This window comes from Thamnophis sirtalis, unplaced genomic scaffold (assembly GCF_051295495.1).
Source record: "Thamnophis sirtalis isolate CommonGarterSnake01/CBP01778 unplaced genomic scaffold, rThaSir2_p1.2 scaffold_3, whole genome shotgun sequence".
NCBI lineage: Eukaryota > Metazoa > Chordata > Lepidosauria > Squamata > Natricidae > Thamnophis > Thamnophis sirtalis.
In genome coordinates, this window is record NW_028261383.1 from 152,936,811 (window position 1) to 152,956,664 (window position 19,854).

The 19,854-nt window shown below is 40.7% G+C and overlaps 1 protein-coding gene across 2 annotated transcripts; it reads right to left on the reverse strand.

The window, feature by feature from the left end:
* Positions 1–793: 793 nt before the first annotated feature.
* DDX23 (DEAD-box helicase 23) lies at positions 794–17,951 on the reverse strand. Of its 2 annotated transcripts, none has more exons than XM_087710470.1 (17): positions 17,825–17,951; positions 15,159–15,367; positions 14,632–14,730; positions 13,272–13,368; positions 12,613–12,678; positions 12,186–12,324; positions 11,939–12,072; positions 11,145–11,257; positions 9,919–10,062; positions 8,128–8,353; positions 7,680–7,825; positions 6,392–6,569; positions 5,627–5,869; positions 5,065–5,216; positions 3,268–3,376; positions 2,624–2,798; positions 794–1,718 (listed from the first exon to the last, which is right to left on the reverse strand). In XM_087710470.1, exons 2-17 carry the CDS (start codon positions 15,365–15,367, stop codon positions 1,495–1,497), a joined length of 2,454 nt encoding a protein of 817 aa, XP_087566596.1. In that variant the 5' UTR covers positions 17,825–17,951; the 3' UTR covers positions 794–1,494. The 2 variants fall into 2 exon arrangements, with proteins under 2 accessions (XP_087566596.1, XP_087566594.1); XM_087710468.1 differs by having other exon boundaries at positions 17,792–17,885.
* Positions 17,952–19,854: the final 1,903 nt, after the last annotated feature.

Consider the following 19,854-nt stretch of genomic DNA (forward strand, 5'->3'; position numbering starts at 1 on the left):
TTATTTGTAAAAATAATAAAGATGGGAATATAATTAACTAAATAAATAAATATATTGGGGATGAAAATTGAGAAACATCATGTTCATAAGCATAGACATTTATGTATCAGGTTGTGCAATTTTGCAGTTTGAGATTCAGTGCAAGAAGCTTTTTCTAGAAGTTTCTCAAGCTTGTGCTATTGAGTTGATGAACAGCCAGGAATATCACCTTAAGCGCATGAAAGTGCACATAAACAAGAGACTCTATAGTAGCACTAATACAATTCATGGCACAGTTGAAAAACTTCACCCTCAAACTGCTGGTATATCATTAACACTAGTTTGTTGTAATAATGCAACATTTTGTAAACAAAAGAGAACCCAAACATTTGTTCTCAACTGCTGGCGCTTTTTCCTGAGACTTTTGAAACTGATGTCAAACGTAGCTATTTTGGTCAAAGGAATTTTTCCCTCCCAAATTCAATTTGCAACCTACCTCAGAAGAAAACTATAGCAAACTACCGCAGAGGAAATTATTGACTTTTCAGGAAACAAGGTCTTTCCTTGGTTTCTCCAGACTTCTTAATTTAAGTATTATTTTGCTACAAGCAGTGCCACTGTTTCTCATTCACATATAATATAAAATAGCACAGCATTAAGCAACCAACTTATTCTTATTTCTAATTGATAGTCCTTTTAGCAGAACCGCGTCATTCAAAAAGAACAACAGCAGTACAGCTATGGCAGCAGTATCCCAGGTCTTTACAACGTACATATTTCTACTTGTGAAAAACCAAGAATAAACAGGCAGGACAATGTTTCATATGGATTTATAGTAATTTTTTTCAGGTCATTGAAAAAAAAAGGTCTCTTTCTGTACATTACCTGCCCTTTTTATTTTGGGGGGGGGGCAGTTCTAGATAAAACAAAAACACAATTGCATTGAAACATTAACATCTTAAGATTAGAAATGGGGAGAAATCCTCACTCGGGCAGGAAAAGAGAGTCTAGAGAAGTGATCACAAATAGAATTCCCCTCTTCATTGGGCCAAGCTCAAAAAGTCCTTGTCTGATATACGGAGATGGCAAATGTAGAAATCGATAACTGAACCCCCCCGCCTTTCAAATATGTTTGGAAATATCAAATTGGAAAGTCAAGATTGCTAGCCATTCTCAACCACCACAAGAAAAAGAAATACAAGTTTTCTATAGACACCATCTTCAAGAACATTAAAAGGATCTGTGGAGATCAAGATTTGAAAGATGACACCTTATTCTCTTGGAGAAATGTTCCCATTGTTCAGTCTTCAATTCAATGCAGAGTTGTCATGTATAGAGAGGGAGAAGTGTATTTACATTCACAGAAAATGAGAAAATGAAACTTCACTGCTAAAGACTGGAAGAGCCACTATGCTTTTACCCTGTGCCATTGCCTAGGCCTCAAATGGTGGTCAAAGGGTGGCCTGATTATAATACAAGGGGGTGGGGAAGGCTGTTTGTAGGCTAACTACACACTCAGGCAAAGATAGTCTCCTCCCGACGCTTCTTAGTGAGGATGGTTCCTGGTTTGTGTTGGGCATCTGGATGATTGGCCAGTTCTGGGGGGCATGAAGACACCGGACTCTCAAGGATAGCTTGCTTAAGGTCATAGAAGACAGCAGAGTCCTCTTTGGTGACAAAAGAAATAGCAACGCCACTTTTCCCAGCTCGTCCTGTTCGGCCAATGCGGTGGATGTAATCTGCAACAAAGAAGGAATTGAATTGTCAAGGCACAGACACTGCTGGTACATCAGATGCAATTTGGAATCCTAGCACAGTCCCCCCCACAACCTTTCCGGCCTTGCGGACAGGCGGTGGGGGGTGAGGTGATGGTTCTGTGCCAGGGGCCGGCAAATGTTGTTACATGTGTTATGTCTGCTTTGGAGTTATGTCTGCCTTGCATGCAGCTTTATTTCTTTCTAGCATTCATTTCCATTGTTTTGTGATGCATTTCCTGCATCTCTAGGATTTCTCTCTCTGCCTCCCTCCCTCTCTCTCTCTCTCTCCCTCCCTCCCTCCCTCGGCATGTATAGTGTTTTTAACTGCACGTGTGCATGTGCTCGTCCACTGCTCACTGTGGGGACGTGCATGTTTGCCTACCATTTCTACAACTTGGTTGCAAACACAGCCCAGAGATTGGAAACCCCTGACCTACAGGACTCTGGAGAACTGTACGGCTATCCCTTAAGAATAGCGTAATGTTTAAGAGAGCAATAAGCAATGGATAGAGCATTTCAAGGCTCAGAGTACTTTCCATACATTATTTCAACAATCTTGGGACTAGCCTGTAAGACAAGGTGCCGAGTAGTTCTGCTTTGTAAAAACTGTCTAATAAGAAGGCAACTGGCAGATCTAAATTACATATTTTATGGCATATTTATTTTGCCACAATTTGCCATCAGCAATCTGCTGCTAGGAGAATCCACATCGCTATGAGATTGGCTGGGGACATATCCTCTAATATTCCACTCCCCCTGCTTAACTGGTATTGACACATGCTCACAAACACTAGTTCTTCCAAATTTCCAAATTCAGAGAAAAGAACTATCGAACGTTACACAGCTGGGGCAACTCAAAGGAAAGGACAAATAATAAGATAGCTCACCTTCTATGTTTTTAGCCATATCGTAATTCACCACCATGGACACATCGTGAATGTCAATACCACGACCGGCTACATCAGTGGCCACCAAAATGTCCTTGGCACCGGCCTTCAAATTGGAGAGGGCAAATTCACGCTGCTCCTGACCTTTACCACCATGAAGAGTGCAAGCATTGTACTGTAGAGACAAGGAGAACAATATATTAAGAAAACTCCAACCGTTGTAGCGGGGATGGTGCTGAAGAGAAGTGAGCAGGAACAAATATTGATTATCTCAAAGGCACAGATATATTTGAAAGGGAACTGCAGCAGAATTAACTCTACCAATTTCCATACAATTTTGGCGGTATCTTGCAAGTTACTTTAGGCATAAAAATAATTGGCAGTCAGCAGAGACGGTCCTCTTCTAGGAACAAAGTTCCTAGATGAAAAGTTATGAAATTGATGAATACATTGTATAAGCTACTTGCTCAACAGTGGACTCCAAGAGAACATTGGAGAGAGAACTACACATTGTCCAAAAGATAAGGAAAGATTCCATTCTGGGAGCGTGGATGCCGTAAAAGATGGCCCCTGGTTAACCCTAACAAACCTTGATCTCAACAAACATTTGCAATTCTGTAACTCTAAATAGGATCATGACTCACCCCCATTTTCTCCAAAGATTTGGCCAATACATCACAGCCCTTCTTCTGATTGACAAAGATGATAATGGGTGGATCAAAGCCTTGCTCCAAAATAGCCAACAGTTTCTTTCTGTGTAAGTGAAAGGGGAAAAATGGTAAGGAATAAATAGGAAGTAAGGATCTTTCAGTGGAGATTGGAAAGTTATTACATTTTAAACCAAAATGTCCTGCTGCATTCTAGCTTTTTGCTCTAGTACTACATGTATATCACAGTATGCTGAAGCCTTTTTCATCCCTGGGCCACCATTTCAGGAATAGTTTAATGCCCTGTCATGCAAGAACACCACAGACATAACCCTGCCTTGGAATCTGCCCACATCGTTTATATCAAATAGAGACAAGAAAAGCAGACAAGAAGAAAAACCCCAAGGCAATTAATGACAAAGTACTCATCTGTTGCTACGTGTTACTTCATCAAAACATTTTAATTTGGAACGGGGAGATTTTTGTCTAAAACGCCAGAGCAATGCATGTCAGGTAAGCAAAGGATAAGGACAGCTCTCCAATGAACGAGAAAGATGCATTTCTGCCCTAATAGGGGCAGGGCATGGGGACTTTCACTCAAGAAGGTACAGTGCTCATGGACATATCTACTGTTGAAGCAGAGATCAGTGGGTGTCCTCTGAACCAGCCCCCAGAGGAAGTCAATCAATTTTTAAAAACATTGTAAGTAGACTTGACTAGTAAATGCAGTAAGTGTCCAAACTAATTAGCTTTCTATTGACTAAATATATAAATTGTAAGTGTATGAGTAAACCAGATTATCCATATTCAGTGTTTCCCAACCTTGGCAACTTGAAGACGTCCGGACTTCAACTCCTAGAATTCCCCAGCCAGCGAATGCTGGCTGGGGAATTCTGGGAGTTGAAGTCCGGACATCTTCAGATTGCCAAGGTTGGGAAACACTGATATAGATAATACTCTTAACAAACATTTGAATTAAAGATGGCTTCAGAAAGAGTGCCTTAGGGCTTGTAAAGCACTTCTCACTATTGCAAAATATTGTGCACACCTGTCCCTTGCAGTCATGTGATGTCGAGCTCAATGCTTATCAATCTATTTGCATTTATGATTAGTTGCCAAGCACCCCATGATCCATGGGATTACCATCTGCGATCTTTTCTGTCAGCTTCCCCAGAAAGTCAATGGCAAGGAAGGTTGCAAGCAGAGGGAAGGAGGGGTTGGCAGGTACTGAGCTGAAATCCTAAAGATTTCATCTCCGTTCCGGTAGCTCACTGAAGAATTTTCCTACCATGCACAAACTGAAATCCTTTGGCAGGCTGCAGGAATGTTGGAGAGCCCAAGGGCTGCTTGCTGGGAGGATTTCATCACCACGTGCAGCTGAAATCCTTTGGCAGGCAGCTCTTTTGCACCATTCATTAAATGACCCAGGAGACTGCTTAATGACCAAAACTGGGAAGTGCCAGGATTGCGATAATTGAACAAAGCAGTCATGTAGACGTCTCGCTTAACAATCATTTTGCTCAATGACTGAGATTATGGCCCCAATTGTGGTTATTAAGCAAGGACTAGTTGTAAAAGTTCTTAAACTGCATTACAGGTAGTTCTTGCTTAAGTAGTTCTTAAAATAGGAAATAAAATTTAGTTTAATAAATGGTGGTAGAAATGAATGTTGGATATATTTCAATTTTTCCCTAAGTCTCGTTATTTTCTTAGGAAAAAAAAAGAAACAGAATAAAATTTCTGGAAAATTTATATCTCAAATTCCCATCCTTCACCTCCCATCCTAATATTTACCTCTTCTCTGATTCCGACGTGAGAAAGACCTTTTGCTCCACACGCTCATGTGGCTTGCCAGCTGAGCCAATATAAACCACAGCTGGCCGGCGCAAGTAACTGCGTGCCAGACGTTCCACGGCAGGTGGCATGGTTGCTGTGAACATCACAGTCTATCATGGAAGCAGACAGACACACAGAGAAAAAAATAATACACACAAAGATTCTTACTTGGTTCTGCTTATTCCACAGAACAAAAACCTTTTTAAAAAACCCACCTTTGAGCTCTTTTTTCCCTATCGAGAAAGCCTTTTTCCTTTGTACTAAGACATTTGAATTCTCAAGTCAACAAAACATCCCGAGCATCATAACATGCAATTACAATCCCCCCCCCAATAATTGCCATGACCATTCAACTCCCAGCCAGAAGAAAACTCATTTTAATCATGGGTAACTCTCATTTACATTTGAAAGCTGACCATGTGAGATTTAGAGGCGGAATTCTGGGTCAAACAATAGAACTCAGTTTAAACTGCTTTAAAAATACCCAGAGTTGATAACAAGACATTTAAGTGCCACCAACCTGTCGGTATTTATGCTTGCCGGATTCAAAGTTAGCCAGCATCTTCTCTGGGTCTTCAGCCTCATCAGTATCTGGCTTCTGGTTAGTAACAGGCATGTGCTCCAGAATCTTTTGCACATCAGGTTCAAAACCCATGTCAATCATACGGTCGGCCTCATCCAATACCACATAGGTGCAACGGCTCAGCACCAGGTAGCGATTCTCCAACACATCAATCAATCGGCCAGGTGTGGCAATCACAATCTGGAATTCAGAGGGAGAATTTGGTTTGGTCAGCAACCTTGAACACTCAAAGAGCCACAAAGATCCTAACCAGTAGCCCCCCCCCCTTCAATTCTGGAGCTGACCAGAAGTCCGGTTTCCCCATCATAGTTTCCTCCTAGCGCTGCATTCTTTTTCCTCTACCTGTCCTAACCGAAAGCCCTATCAATTGTGGAGCTGACCAGAAAACCTGTCCCTTGCCAAAGAGTCTCTTCCTGGCATGCCCTGCCTCCCACAGCCCCCAAACCGGAAGCTTCTCTCAAAATTGTGGTGCTGATTGGCAACAGGGAGCCACAGCAGAGGGATGAAAGAGCCACATGCAGCTCCAGAGCCATGGGTTGCTGACCCCTGAGTTAGGACATTGAGCCAGGCTGTGGAGTGAAGGGAATACCGTATTAAACTATGCATAGTTGCCATTTATCTTTTATAGGGTGCACTTTTCTAATCTACAAGGCAAGCACTTGTGACCAGAAAATGTGATGAATTCTATTATTGCAAGCGCACCTCACAACCCATGCGGAGGCGGAAGCCTTGGTCCTCACGTGAGATGCCACCAATAACAGCCACAGTGCGGATGCCCAGGGGCTTTCCAAACTTAATGGTTTCTTCCTCAATTTGCTGAGCCAACTCACGAGTGGGAGCTAAGATGATAGCATAGGGACCTTGATCTGATTCCTCGATCCTGCAATGGAGAAAAAGGGGCAAGCTGAATGGTAATGTACAATTGAACTGTGAAAATTTACAATTTTTTTTTAACACAATGTCTTTGCAACCTAGATCCAGCGGAATCATCTTGAAACATATTAAAAACACATTTCTTGTCATGTTCACTCCTACTTCAACAAAGGATTTCCTAGGGTACTGGATTATCAAATTTAATGGGCTCCCATTGGACCAGATTATTTCTAACCTGCTGTATCTAGTGGCAATTGTTGGATGTAGTCGTGCAGTTTTTTACATAGATTATTCCAATGTCCAATTAGGGCTTCTTCCAAATGTACGGAAGTCTACATATCCAGATGGTGTCCAGTTGGTGAACCATATAAAACATGAACTCTAATAAGATCACTGCAGTGAAGGGGAGGGGGGGAGGAGTAGGGGATTATTTATGAACTGCAATCTGGTTTATATCTAACATGCCTTGTTTGTGAGCTTCCCGAAAGCATCTTACTGATTTCTACTGGCAAACTTAATGCTGGATTAGATTTAATCTTTTGACTGACCAAATCTTAACTTCTACATCAAATTGTGACTGTAGTCCTGCTCCTGCACATTCTACCCCCCTAATGGTGAACCTATGGCACATGTGCCACCTGTGGTACATGGAGCCCCATTTGGTGGCACACCAGCTGTCAGCTCCAGTGTGCATGCACGCACCAGCCAGCTGATTTTTCACTCTTCCAGAGAGCCAGAGGCAGCCATTTTTTGCCCTCCCCAGGCTTCAGGAAAGCCTCCAGAGGGTTTTTGGCACACCGTAAGAAAAAGGTTCACCTTCACTGTTCTACCCTATAATCTGGGAAGTGTCACTTAATTGTGGCGAAAGCTTCATTCCTACATAAAACATTTTTACAGCACTGAATCCCTTAGTGCAATTCTCTATTATGCCACAACATAGAGCTAAAAATTCAAGGAAATGATTGAGTTTTCCTAGAATGGCCAATAGAACATTGTTTAATGTCAGTAGTTGATGTACAGGACAACTATCAACCCCTTAATATTTACTGTGTGCCCAATCTCCAACCTCCTCGAGTGACTTTTCTCCTCCTTTAGAAAGATGTCCCAACTTTCTCACCTATCAATCTTAGGCAGAGTGGTGATCCAAACCAGAAGTGGAATAAGGAAGGCAGCTGTTTTACCACTACCAGTCTCTGCTACACCAATGATATCACGATTCTGCAAACCAATAGGGATGGCTTGACGCTGGATAGGAGTAGGTTCCTGGGCAAAACAAGAAAGAGTTGTCAAGATACATTTGACTTTTTTAGAAGAAATCATTCAAGTTCAAGGCACCATCAACAGAATCCAGGAAATGCAATGTTTGATTGTGGCTGCCACTGGCATCACCACTATCATCCTACTTCTGAATTAAGTGCCTTGGATTCAATGTCCATCTGCAGTGGCAAGGCTAAACTATTGAAAACTGACAGCAAATAATATCCTATGCAGATTCTAGTTTTAAATTAACATCATTATAATAAACAAAGAACCCAGTCATCTTCACAAACCAAACAGTCTCTCACCTTATAGCCACATTTGTCAATAACCTCCAAGATGTGAGGAGGCAATGAGGAGTCTTTCCAGGAACGAATGGGATTTGGAATCTTGCCTCCCTTGGTGGTGATGCTGTAATCTTCGCGGAAGATACGCCAGTCCCTGTCCGTCATTTCATCAAGTTTCTTTTGAGACCAGTGCCGGTCGTCCCATCGCTGCTTAGCCTCCTTTTTACGTAGCTTGCGCAAACGTGCCCTGGCAAGAGTGTATGTTGAATCAAGAAATCAGGCAAGAAGGAAACATTTATCCAAGAAAAATACAAAAATACTTAGGAGAAATTTTTCTTTAGTTAGGGTTATTCCCAGAACTATAGGATTTTGTTGCCGATACAGCATACAGTATAGAATAACAACAGAATAACAGAGTTGGAAGGGACCTTGGAGGTCTTCTAGTCCAACCCCCTGCTCAGGCAAGTAACCCTATACCACTTCAGACAAATTGTTATTCAATATCTTCTTAAAAACATCCAGTGTTGGAGCATCCACAACTTCTGGAGGCAAGCTATTCCACTAATTAATTGTTCTAACTGTCAGGAAATTTCTCCTTAGTTCTAGATTGCTTCTCTCCTTGATTAGTATCCACCCATTGCTTCTTGTTCCACCTCAAGACTGGATTACTGTACCGCGCTCTACATGGGGCTGCCCTTGAAGAGTGTTCGAAGACTTCAGTTAGTCCAGAACGCAGCAGCGCGAGCGATTGTGGGTATACCTAGGTACACCCACGTTACACCTATCCTCCGCGAGCTGCACTGGCTGTCCATTGGTCTCTGGACACGCTTCAAGGTGCTAGTCGTTACTTTTAAAGCCCTGCATGGCATCGGACCTGGTTACCTGAGAGACCGCCTCCTGCCAATTACCTCCCAAAGACCGATTCGATCGCACAGACTAGGCCTTCTCCGGATTCCATCTGCCAGCCAATGTCGGCTGGCAACCCCCCAGGGGAGGGCCTTCTCTGTTGCAACTCTGGCCCTCTGGAACGACCTCCCCGTTGAGATCCGGACCCTTACTACCTTCCCGCGCCTTACGTAAAGCTATTAAGTCCTGGCTGTTCCAGCAGGCCTGGGGCTGTTGAAGTATCCAGCCCCACTTTAATTATGAATGTTGTTGTAATTTTAAATTGTTGTATTGTCTTATATATCCCCCCTCCCTTTTTTATTGTAAGCCGCCCGGAGTCCTTCGGGAGTGGGCGGCATACAAAACCAATAAATAATAAAATAATAATAATAAATAATACCCTCAGGTGCTTTGGAGAATAGTTTGACCCCCTCTTCTTTGTGGCAGCCCCTGAGATATTGGAACATTGCTATCATGTCACCTGAAGTCTTTCTTTTCATTAAACTAGATATATCCGATTCCAGCAACCAACCAATTCCAACAGTATATGACAAAATTCCTAACATTCCCATTAGCAAGTTTCTCTCAGCTTCTTATATGAATTGGAGATGTTGGGATGTGTGTGTTGCGACTGTTTTTGGTATTTTTGTAAAACTGTGGCAGAAAAAGAAAAGCTGTTTGATCTTCCTAATTCTCTGCCTTAGCCCAAGTTCTAGTATTTTTTTAATACTAAGTAACTTCACCATCACTTATTGCTACCGTAATATTTGGGGAAATGTTGGACTATAGTGCATTTACCACCTCCATTTGAACACCAGGATCCAATGAAAGTGCTGAAGCATAAGCTATTATCACTCATACAGAGAGGATTCTTGTTTTCATCCTTTCAATTCCCAACATCTTTCGCCAACCCAGCATGAAACCTACTCTTCTTGCTCCTTCTCTTCCAGTGTTCGACGCTTCTCCATCAGGTCTCCATAGAAACGTGACTGTTCCCGCTTCTGCTGTTTCAAGTCAATGCCAGCAATGAAACCACGCCCCAACAACTGAACCTGGTGTCGCTCCTTGTACCTGTTGAAGAATATATCAACAAGCCATCACTCATCTTAACATATAAGCTCTTACTCTTTTAGAAGTTTTTAGAAAGTTGGGACCCTCTAATTTGATGTTTTGGTTAAACTGGAACAAAATTGCATCCCTGAGCTACACCAAACATATAGGCAGCTTCAATGATGAAAAATGCTCTCTTTTGGTGGCCACTGCCTTCTATGCACATGTTGTACAAATGCCAATTTGCTGCTTGAATCTCTACCAAGCTATCTCACAATAGTACTTAGCAATAACACATACACTGCTTCATAGTGCTTTTATAGCCCTCTCTAAGCAGTTTACAGAGTCAGCCTATTCCCCCAACAATCTGGCTCCTCATTTTACCCACCTCGGAAGAATGGAAGGCTGAGTCAACCTTGAGCTGGTGAGATTCGAACTGCCGAACTGCAGCTAGCAGTCAGCTGAGGTAGCCTGCAGTACTGCACTCTAACTACTGTGCCACCTTGGCTCTTTAACTTTGTGCTATTTCTTCTGCATACTAAATATTTATCCAAGCTGCATGCATATTTTGAGTGCCAGCTGGGCAGAGCCAAGTGATTTGAGTGAGGTAACATCTTGCACTTCAACCTCCAATTCTTTTGAGCTTGTCAAATCTGTCAACATGGCTAGTTCTACTATAGGAGCTCTGCCGCCTTTTGTTTATGTATATGCTCCTCCTGGCTTCTTTGGGTACCTGGGAGACACATGTGCATCTGGGTTTGGGAACAAGATTAACAGCAAGTGGTCTGTGGGCTCAAGTAGACAAATAAAGCAATTTTGCACCGACTACTTGCACAATTTATGTCAATGGGAAATTCTAAATATTTGCAAACCACCTAATAAATCCTTAAGACTTTCTTATTCATCCCTTCCTCACAGAGGGTAAGACTGTCCTTGTTCTTTTGCATCACACCCAAATGCTTTTCCACGTTCTCTTCATTGCATTCTTCCCGGAAGAAAGAAAGCAGGTATAAACACTTCTCCACTCAAGAGTTGAGCTGAGGCCAATCCGTATTATGAAGCAGCATGCTACATACTGAGGCTCTCCTTGAAGAAATACTCACAAAGGATTGTAGTCAATGGAAGTATCTTCTGAAGCATCCCACTCAAAGACAAATTTGCGGTCGTTCAAATGTCGAGTGCGCCTCCGCTTCTTGATTCCACCCAAATATCGCTCCTGGCAGGGATGAAACATTTTAACATTCCATTTTGATCCTATCCTATTTTCTCTATAAACAATATAGCTAACAGGATCAAACAATTTCTGTTTTGTATGCTGCCAATAGGTGATGGTTGGAAATGAGAGCATAATAAACCTGAATAAGGACACCTAGTGGCAGAATATCTATGGAGGTTCTCAGTCACCTAGGTCAGTTGTCCCAAAGGTGCTTTTTAAAAGGCAACTGGCCGTTGCTTTTTCCTTGAAGAGGTTTTGTTTCTGAATGGTGGGGAATGGAGAGATTTATATGCAATCCTTCCATTCCCCACCATTTAGTCAGAACTGAAGAGGTTTCTTGGATGAGAAGCCAAACATCTTCAAGAAAAGAAGAAAAAAAACAAAGTTCAAGTTGTCTTTGAAAAGCATCTTTGGGACACCTGGTGGCAGGTGTGCAAAACTGAATTTCCTGATTCACAATTCAAACCGTTTATCAATAGGCTTCACCATCAATCAGTTTTACTCATCTAGAGATCATCTCTAAGCTGTGTTTATCTTGGACTCATATACAGTACATATAAGAAGAATGGACTTTAGACGCTTTGAAAGAACTGCTCAGAACCAATTGAATTTAAAGATGTTTTACTGAACCCTATTCCCTTTTGAACAATGGCTGCAATCGCCCAAGTTGGCAAGCATTACTTTGATGGCATGCAGCTCCTTGGTCTTGTCTTTCTCCTCCCGGATTTTTTGCCGTCCTTCCTCGTCTTCATTGCCATTGGTCTCTCGTTCCATGCGCTCCCTGCGCTCACGCCTCTCTCTCTCCTGAGGGTCTTCTGCAAGTAAGGCAAATAATAAGATTTTCGCAAAATTAAGACAGTATCAGAGAAACAAATTCCGAGCATATAACGCATTGATGAATCCAACACCCAAGGGGGAAAAAATATACCTAGCATTTTTCTTCCCATTTCTTGGAATTGCTTTCTCTTTTTTCTCTCATCTTCCAGGAACCGCTGTCGTTCCTCCACTTCCTGCTGCCGGCGTTTTATGGCCTCAGCCTCTCGCTCTGCCTTAGAAAGGAACTTGGGCTGCAACGAATCACAAACAGGTGAATGCAAAGAAACATCCTTTTGTTAAAGAAAAAAAAACACTACGAAATAAGATTGAGACACATCTAGACTGCTACCATCTGTTTTTTTCTAAGTTGGTGCTCTTTAGGAATGCAACCCCCCCACCCCACATTTTCCCTGATGTAAATATCACATCAGACTAGTCTGCAATAGACTGCTAGAATCCAATATGTCTTCCAATAGGCCTCCCAAAAGTTAATTGATATCTGGAAGCAGAGAAAGTGGAGAGATGCTCCTTGGACTAACCTTAGCTTCAGCCTCTTCTTCAGCTTTCTTCTTGGCCAGCAGCTCCTCCAGAGAAAGTGGCTGAGCCTGTGAACAATACAGGCACTCATTAAGGTACCAAAAAAGATCACTAAAAAGAGATCCCACTATTATAAAAGCTAAGTGGATCTGGACAAGAGAAGCCCACAAAATTGAGAAAAGAAAAATTTGAAAACCATAGGTAGCCCTCCACTTCCAACAGTTCATTTATTGACCATCAAAAGTTACAATGGCACTGAAAAAGTAACTTATGACTGTTTTCACACTTATGACCGTTGCAGCATCCCCAAAAATCAGATGCTTGGCAACTGGTTCATATTTATGATGGCTGCAGTGACCTGGGATCACCTTTACGAGTTTCTGACAAGCAAAATCAATGGGGAAGCCAGATTGACCTAACAATCGTGTTATTAACAACTGCAGTGATTTACTTAACAACTGTGGCAAGAAAGGTCATAAAATGGGGTATGTTGAAAATTCTCTTAACAACCGTTTCACTTAGCAACATGAATTTTGGTCTGAATTGGCAGTTGAGGACTACCTATATATTCTTTTTAAGCAGATCATCGAAAAGAATTCTTCTAACATCAGAATGCATACTTGACCATTATTCTGAACGATCAAGAAGATGCATGCAGTACCTTTTCCTTCTTGGATAGTGAATCATCATCTTCATCTTTGCGAGAGTCTCTATCTTTTCTTGATCTGGAATCTTTGTTCCGACTTGGGGAAGTGCTCCTGAAGCAAAGAGAGAAAAGAATCAGAAGAGAAGCAATTTTGCTCCATTGCAGTCAGAATCCATACATTTTGCCTGTCACTGATAAAACAAAAAATATGTGACTTTTAGGCCTCTCTTTCCCTTGGGAAGAATATCATTCTGTTTCTGATATCACAAAGCACAAGTATGAAACAATCTCCTGATCCCCTCCCAAGCTAGGATTCTTAAGTAATCCAAAATTACTGCCATAATTCAAAAACCAAACCAGAAATTCCAACTGTAGTGAGAAATTTTCAGAGATATTTTAAAAATAACATAAGAAGTCTTTAACTTTCTCTCAATATTGGAAACTAATAATTACTGTAGGTTCAGAAATTGGGTTTTGAAGGCATTCACTATATCTTAAAAACCAGGTATAATAGAACAACCAGGATCATGCCCATGCTTCTCTCTAGCTATCAGCGCTAGGCTTTCTTTTGACACTGGACTTCAAAAAACATTGAAGAAAAGTAATAAAGTAAATCACAAGGCCCTTTCTGAAACTGAAGAGAAAGTCTTGGAAACTCGTGCGTGTGTGTGTTCTCTCTCTCTCTCTCTCTTTCTCTCCCCCTCCCTCCATATTACTTGTAAAATGTAATCTCAATTTCCAAATATTCCAAATACTCATCTACCAGAAAATATCAAGAATGAAAATGTTTAGCCCTTTCCCAAAGCTGCAGTTGGAGGGTTTATTGAAGGGTTTATTACTTATCTTTATTGAAGGGTTTAGAGACCCTCACAAAATTGGAAAGAATTTAACACCATTTCAGTAAATGAAGCATATAGCAAACAAAATTATGTGACCAAACTATTAAAATATACTCCACAGATTTCCTAAATGTATTTATCAATTACGACTTCACTTTAAATGCAAACCTTGGGCCAAGACAAGAAAAATGCATTTCAGTGCCCTATGCAAAATATGTGTACTAGAAGACCTGTACTGGTATTTTTTTTAAAAATCATTCAGCAAGAAACAATGGTCCACTTAACAGTTGATTTCTGAATAGTGAGAAGCCAGCAACAAATTTTCTACTTCTATCATTATAGCTGGAATACAAATTCAGCTAGTGTTGTCTCTTAAATCTTGAATAAAATATATTTGATTTCTTAATTCTTGTAAACCACTGATGGTTATCTCTAGGCTTCTCAATATTGTTGCATCACACTAAGCATCTCTCTAGAATTACTGCAACATCTCGGAAGCAGCTTCTTTCTTTCTGTCAAAGAAAGCAATGTTTTACCTGGATCGTTTTCGGTCTTTGTCTCTTCGATGCCCATCTTTATCACGATCTCGATCTTTCTTATTGCGTTCTCTTTCCCTCTCTTTATATCGCCGCTCTCTACAAACAAATGATTTGCAAGAAGAGTGCCTCTAAATACATGTAGCTCCAGAACTTTACTGTCATCTGCTTAAATCCTGGAGTTTATTTACCATTCAAAATCAAATTCAGAAAACAACCTTCTCTATCATCTCCTCATACCCACCAAACCAACTTCTGCTGAAATATAATTGTTGAATTTACAGAGGAGACAGAAAAACAGAACACAGAAATTGTCAACAAATCTATAATACATGCACACATGATGTCAATTTTTATAATTTGATAGAACTTAATTTGACAATGGACATAAAAATCACACTTATTTGGCAAATTAAAGTAATCCCAATTACTTCTTTTACTGTTGTGTTATCATTCAAAATGGATCAAGTCAAATTATTCCAATTATCCCTGAAAAAGCTACTTCTCAATACAATGATGCAAATTACCTCTCAGTTGATTTGGACCTAGATCGGGATCTTGATCGACTACCTCTCCTCCTGTCACGAGAGCGGTGTCGTTTTCTGTCCTTAGCAACAGGGGAGGCTTTTCTATCACGCTCCCGGTCACGCTCTCGTTCTGCTGACCGTGAGCGTCTCCGCTCTTCTTTGATTGGGGAAGAATCTCGCTCTCTCTTTTCAATGGTTTCCCCAGCCATCTAGATTAAGAGGATTATATTAATATGTGGAAGAAAAGGAAAACGGTGAGAAGAGAGAATGCAATAGTCCATTCTTGCATGTAATTGTACCACATCTTCATGCCTGTAATCCTAGAGAGGAATCCATGATATCTTCTTTATAAGATGTAGGCATGATAGGGAACATAGAAAGCTACAGGTAGTCCTTGACTTACAACAGTTCATTTAGAGACCAAGTTACAACGGCACTGAAAAAAACGGCCATTTTTCAAACAATAGTTGCAGCATCCCCATGGTCACATGATTAAAATTTGGTTGCAGTGTCCTGGGGTCATGTGATCATCTTTTTCAAACTTCTGACAAGCCAAGTCAATGGAGGAACCAGATTCATTCAACAACCATGTTACTAAATTAACAACTGCAGTGGTTCATTCAACAACTGTGACAAGAAAAATTGTAAAATGGGGCAAAACTCACTTAAAAACTGTCTCACTCACTCAGAAATTTTGGGTTCAATTGTGGCTCTAAGTTTGAGGATTACCTGCAGTTAATATCAAGCAAACCCATCTGACAGGCAGCAACTTTCCAATATTTCAAACACAGGTAGTTCTCGACTTACAACAGTTCGCTTAGTGATGGTTCGAAGTTATGGCACCGAAAAAAGTGACTTATTATTTTTCACACTTATGACTGTTGCAGCATCCCCATTGTCATGTGATTTACATTCAGATGCGTGGCAACTGGTTCATATTTATGACGGTTGCAGTGTCCCGGGGTCATGTGATCACCTTTTGCAAACTTCTGACAAGCAAAGTCAATGGAGAAACCAAACGCACTTAACTGTGTTACCAATTTAACTGCAGTGATTCCCTTAACAAATGGGGAAAGAAAAGTTGACAAATGGGGCAAAACTCACTTAACAAATTTCTCATTTAGCAATATAAATTTTGGGCTCAATTATGGTCATAAGTTGAAAACTACCTGTAACTGTCTTTCCCAGTTGTACTTTGAGATTCCCGGGACAGAAGTCAGGATAAAAATGCACAATATGTGAAACTCAAGATGTTGCTCAAGATCTCTTAATACATCCCACAATAGGTCAAACTGACTGAAAAGTTACATTTCAGCAACATCTAGAGGGCTGCACAGATACCAGGTTCTTGAGTACACTTCAATATTTCATATAATGAGAAACCCTGATTGTCAGCCAGTTAATTCCAGTATTATGCACATTCTGTATCCACAGTGCAAAACATGAAAATCTAGTTCTCAATCTACATAGATACAGATTCCATGAAAATTATCCTAACATTTCCTGAAAGGATGTGATATTACATTATGGATGGCACTATGAACTCTTTGGGGGAAAGGCCAAGCAAAAAGAGGAAAATTGAAAAATAAAAAAGAAGTTCTCAAAGTAATTCTGTGCAGGAAAAATAGGCGGTGTATAAAACAATAAAAAACAGGAATTGCAGTTGTTTATTGGTCTCTGTGGTAAACTAAAACATATATTTTTCTCCTAAAATCAAGTAGGTCACTAAGGGTTGATTTTCTCTCATACATTGGATAGAAATCAGAAATCTTGAATCTCAGCATCATTTTAGGATTTTCCCACTCTCTCATTCTAAAAAACAAGAAGAGAAATATTGGAGGTAAAGGTTCCCCTCTCATATATGGGCTAGTTGTTCCAGACTCTAGGGAGCTGTGCTCATCTCCATTTCAAAGCCGAAGAGCCAACATTGTCCAAAGACGTCTCCGTGGTCATGTGGCCGGCATGACTAAACCACGGAATGCTGTTACCTTCCAACCAAAGGTGGTCCCTATTTTTCTACTTGCATTTTTACATGCTTTCGAACTGTTAAGTTGGCAGAAGCTGGGACAAATAAAGGGAGCTCACTCTTGTTACGCAGCGCTAGAGATTCGAACCCCCAAACTGCCAACCTTTCTAATCGACAAGCTTAGCCACTGAGCCACCGCGTCCCCTAAATATTGGAGGTGAAGGGATAAATTTTAGCCTGGAGAGAAACTTTTTTCTTTTCCTTGAAATCTGTCCTCCCGATTCCATATATATTCTTAGGTTTGTAGGAGTGGGTGGGTTAGCCAGTTTTATAAACCGAGCCCATTTCGTTAGCTTATGATTTCATGTATTCTGCGGATATAGAGACAAACATTCAATAAACTTCAATAAGCATCTTGTTAAGCTGAAAACGTGAAGATTTGCGCTCCCTTGATGGCCCTTTCGCTTTTTCTCCTCTTGCAGAAATACTGAAAACAAAAAGTGGGAGACTAATCGGCACTCACTTCTAGGGCTGCTACTGGCCACCAATAACAAAGTAGTCCTATCCCACACCCCCAATTCTTCCTTTTCCCGATCTTGAAAACCATCCTCTGCTTGTAATCTCTAACACCAAAAGTTTCCTGGGGAAAAAAAGAAATCTAATTCACCTGTAATGTTTCTCGACGTCAGTAAATACTCACAGCGTTTCTATAGCCCCGCCATTTTAGCCAACCTCATTCCGGTCCCCGTAGCCCCTTGCCAGGCAGCATGATGGGAAAGCGAGTCCATCTCAGCCTATAGAGCTACCTTCTGGCACTGCGTTGAAACTACAACTCCTAAGAGGTCTCATGAGAAAGGTTAACGTCCCAGCATGCACCACACCAAATCAGCTTTTGAGGTTTGGCGAACTACAGTTCCCAGACGGCCTTTGTATGAAAAAGGAGGAAGAGGCGTGCCCGTAGAGAGAGATACGTTGTTCTGCGCAGACGCCTGAGCGTTTGCTCTCACGGTTTTTTTTTTAAATTCATGCAGGAGGTGGCTTTTCCGTATGGGAGCCGGTGAGGCTGATGAGCATTGACTGGCCGGATGTAGGGCAGTAGAAATTTAGGCGACCGCAATGCGTTATAGAAGGTTTTGTTTTTCCTCTAGTAAATCTCCAGATTTTTGCAGACCAGCTTTGGGAGTCCTAGCTGAATAGGTCACGAAAAAGGAAACCGCTCAACTAGCCTGGATATGATGTTAATTTACGTTACATTTGTACATTTTCTGCCCCTTGGGGAACAATAGTAACGGCTGAGAGTGCCACTAAACACGAAAACATGAAAAATCTTTTTTTTAATGATTCAAAAGTTTTATTTCTTTTAAAACAAACATTTCATCATTCCTCAATCAGTAAGACATCGAAGTACAATTTTTTGTGTGTCAAAATAGTTCTAGTTTACCACCAAATTCTTGTCTAGCCTAATGTATACCCCTCCCTCCACCCTCCCCCCCCAACCCCACTCCTCCTTCCCCCCCCCACTTCCCAGAAGCCTTACACGGTATGGATTTTTAACGAACACAGTGTAAAACATGAAAAATCTTTTAAGCCATGTAGAAGTTTGATCCATATCCACTTTGTTTGCTTTACCAATCAATTCAGTTTTTTTTTACTTTTGGCTAACAAAGTAGCATCTAGTTATCTCAGCTTTGATATCTCAGCTTCCTCTTTCAATTCTAACTCCCCTGTCTTCCTGTCATTCCTTATATTTGTTGTATACTCAGAAACAATAGGTCCTCTTAACTTCACTGTATTTCCTCTTCTGAACCTCTTTGTTTCTCCAAACTCATTTCTTAAAAGAAATCTCTATATTTCAAAAGGTTCTTCAAGCAAATAATCAGGTTTAGGCACACCCATTAGTTTTATAGTAATATATCCAAAATTGTGGTGTGATGATCTGCACAAAAGCCAATAAAGAAAATATAACCCTCATGTATTTTCTATCATCAATCTTATATTTGCTATTTGTTCATGTGCCCTTCTGCTTTTTCTAAAAGATGTCTGTTCATTTCAAATTTCCCTTTCTGTCTACTGTTCTTTGAAACTCTTAAGGAAACTTTGAGGAAGTACTGCAATGGTTTGATGAGCAATATCTTACTTGTTTGGTTTCTTGGACAGAGACAGCTAGTACTTTTACAGATACTTCCCCTGCAGCTCTTATTTAAGCTAAATCTAGATGTGGTCCATTTGGTACCTGTTATAACTATCTAGTGGAATCTTCTGCTGAGCATATTCTTTCTCTGCAAATAAACCTTTGTTGTAAATACTATGTGCACTCTTTTTCCTTCTAATTTAGACAAAATTCTGGATATCTAGCAGTATATTTGCTCTAAAATAACAGGCACAATTTCTGCCTTTTATTCTCTAAGCCATTTCTCTTCTTCCACAGTCCTTGTGTTTTTGTTTTTACCAAATATGCTCTAGACCTCATGGCAGGATGGTAAAGAAACTTATTAGATTAACAGTAATATATTTACATAATATTGAATTTGATCCTTCCTTTTCTGAGAAAAAATTTCTAAGCTTCCTTGATCCTTTTCATTAGTCACATTGGCATTTCCTGATATTTGTCTTCATGGTTCCTAATGCCGTGTATAAATTCCAGTTTGTTCTGTCCTCTTATTTTAAATGATTACAAAATTATTATTTATAAATTATCTTGTGAAAATTTTTTTAGAACCTCTTCTGTAG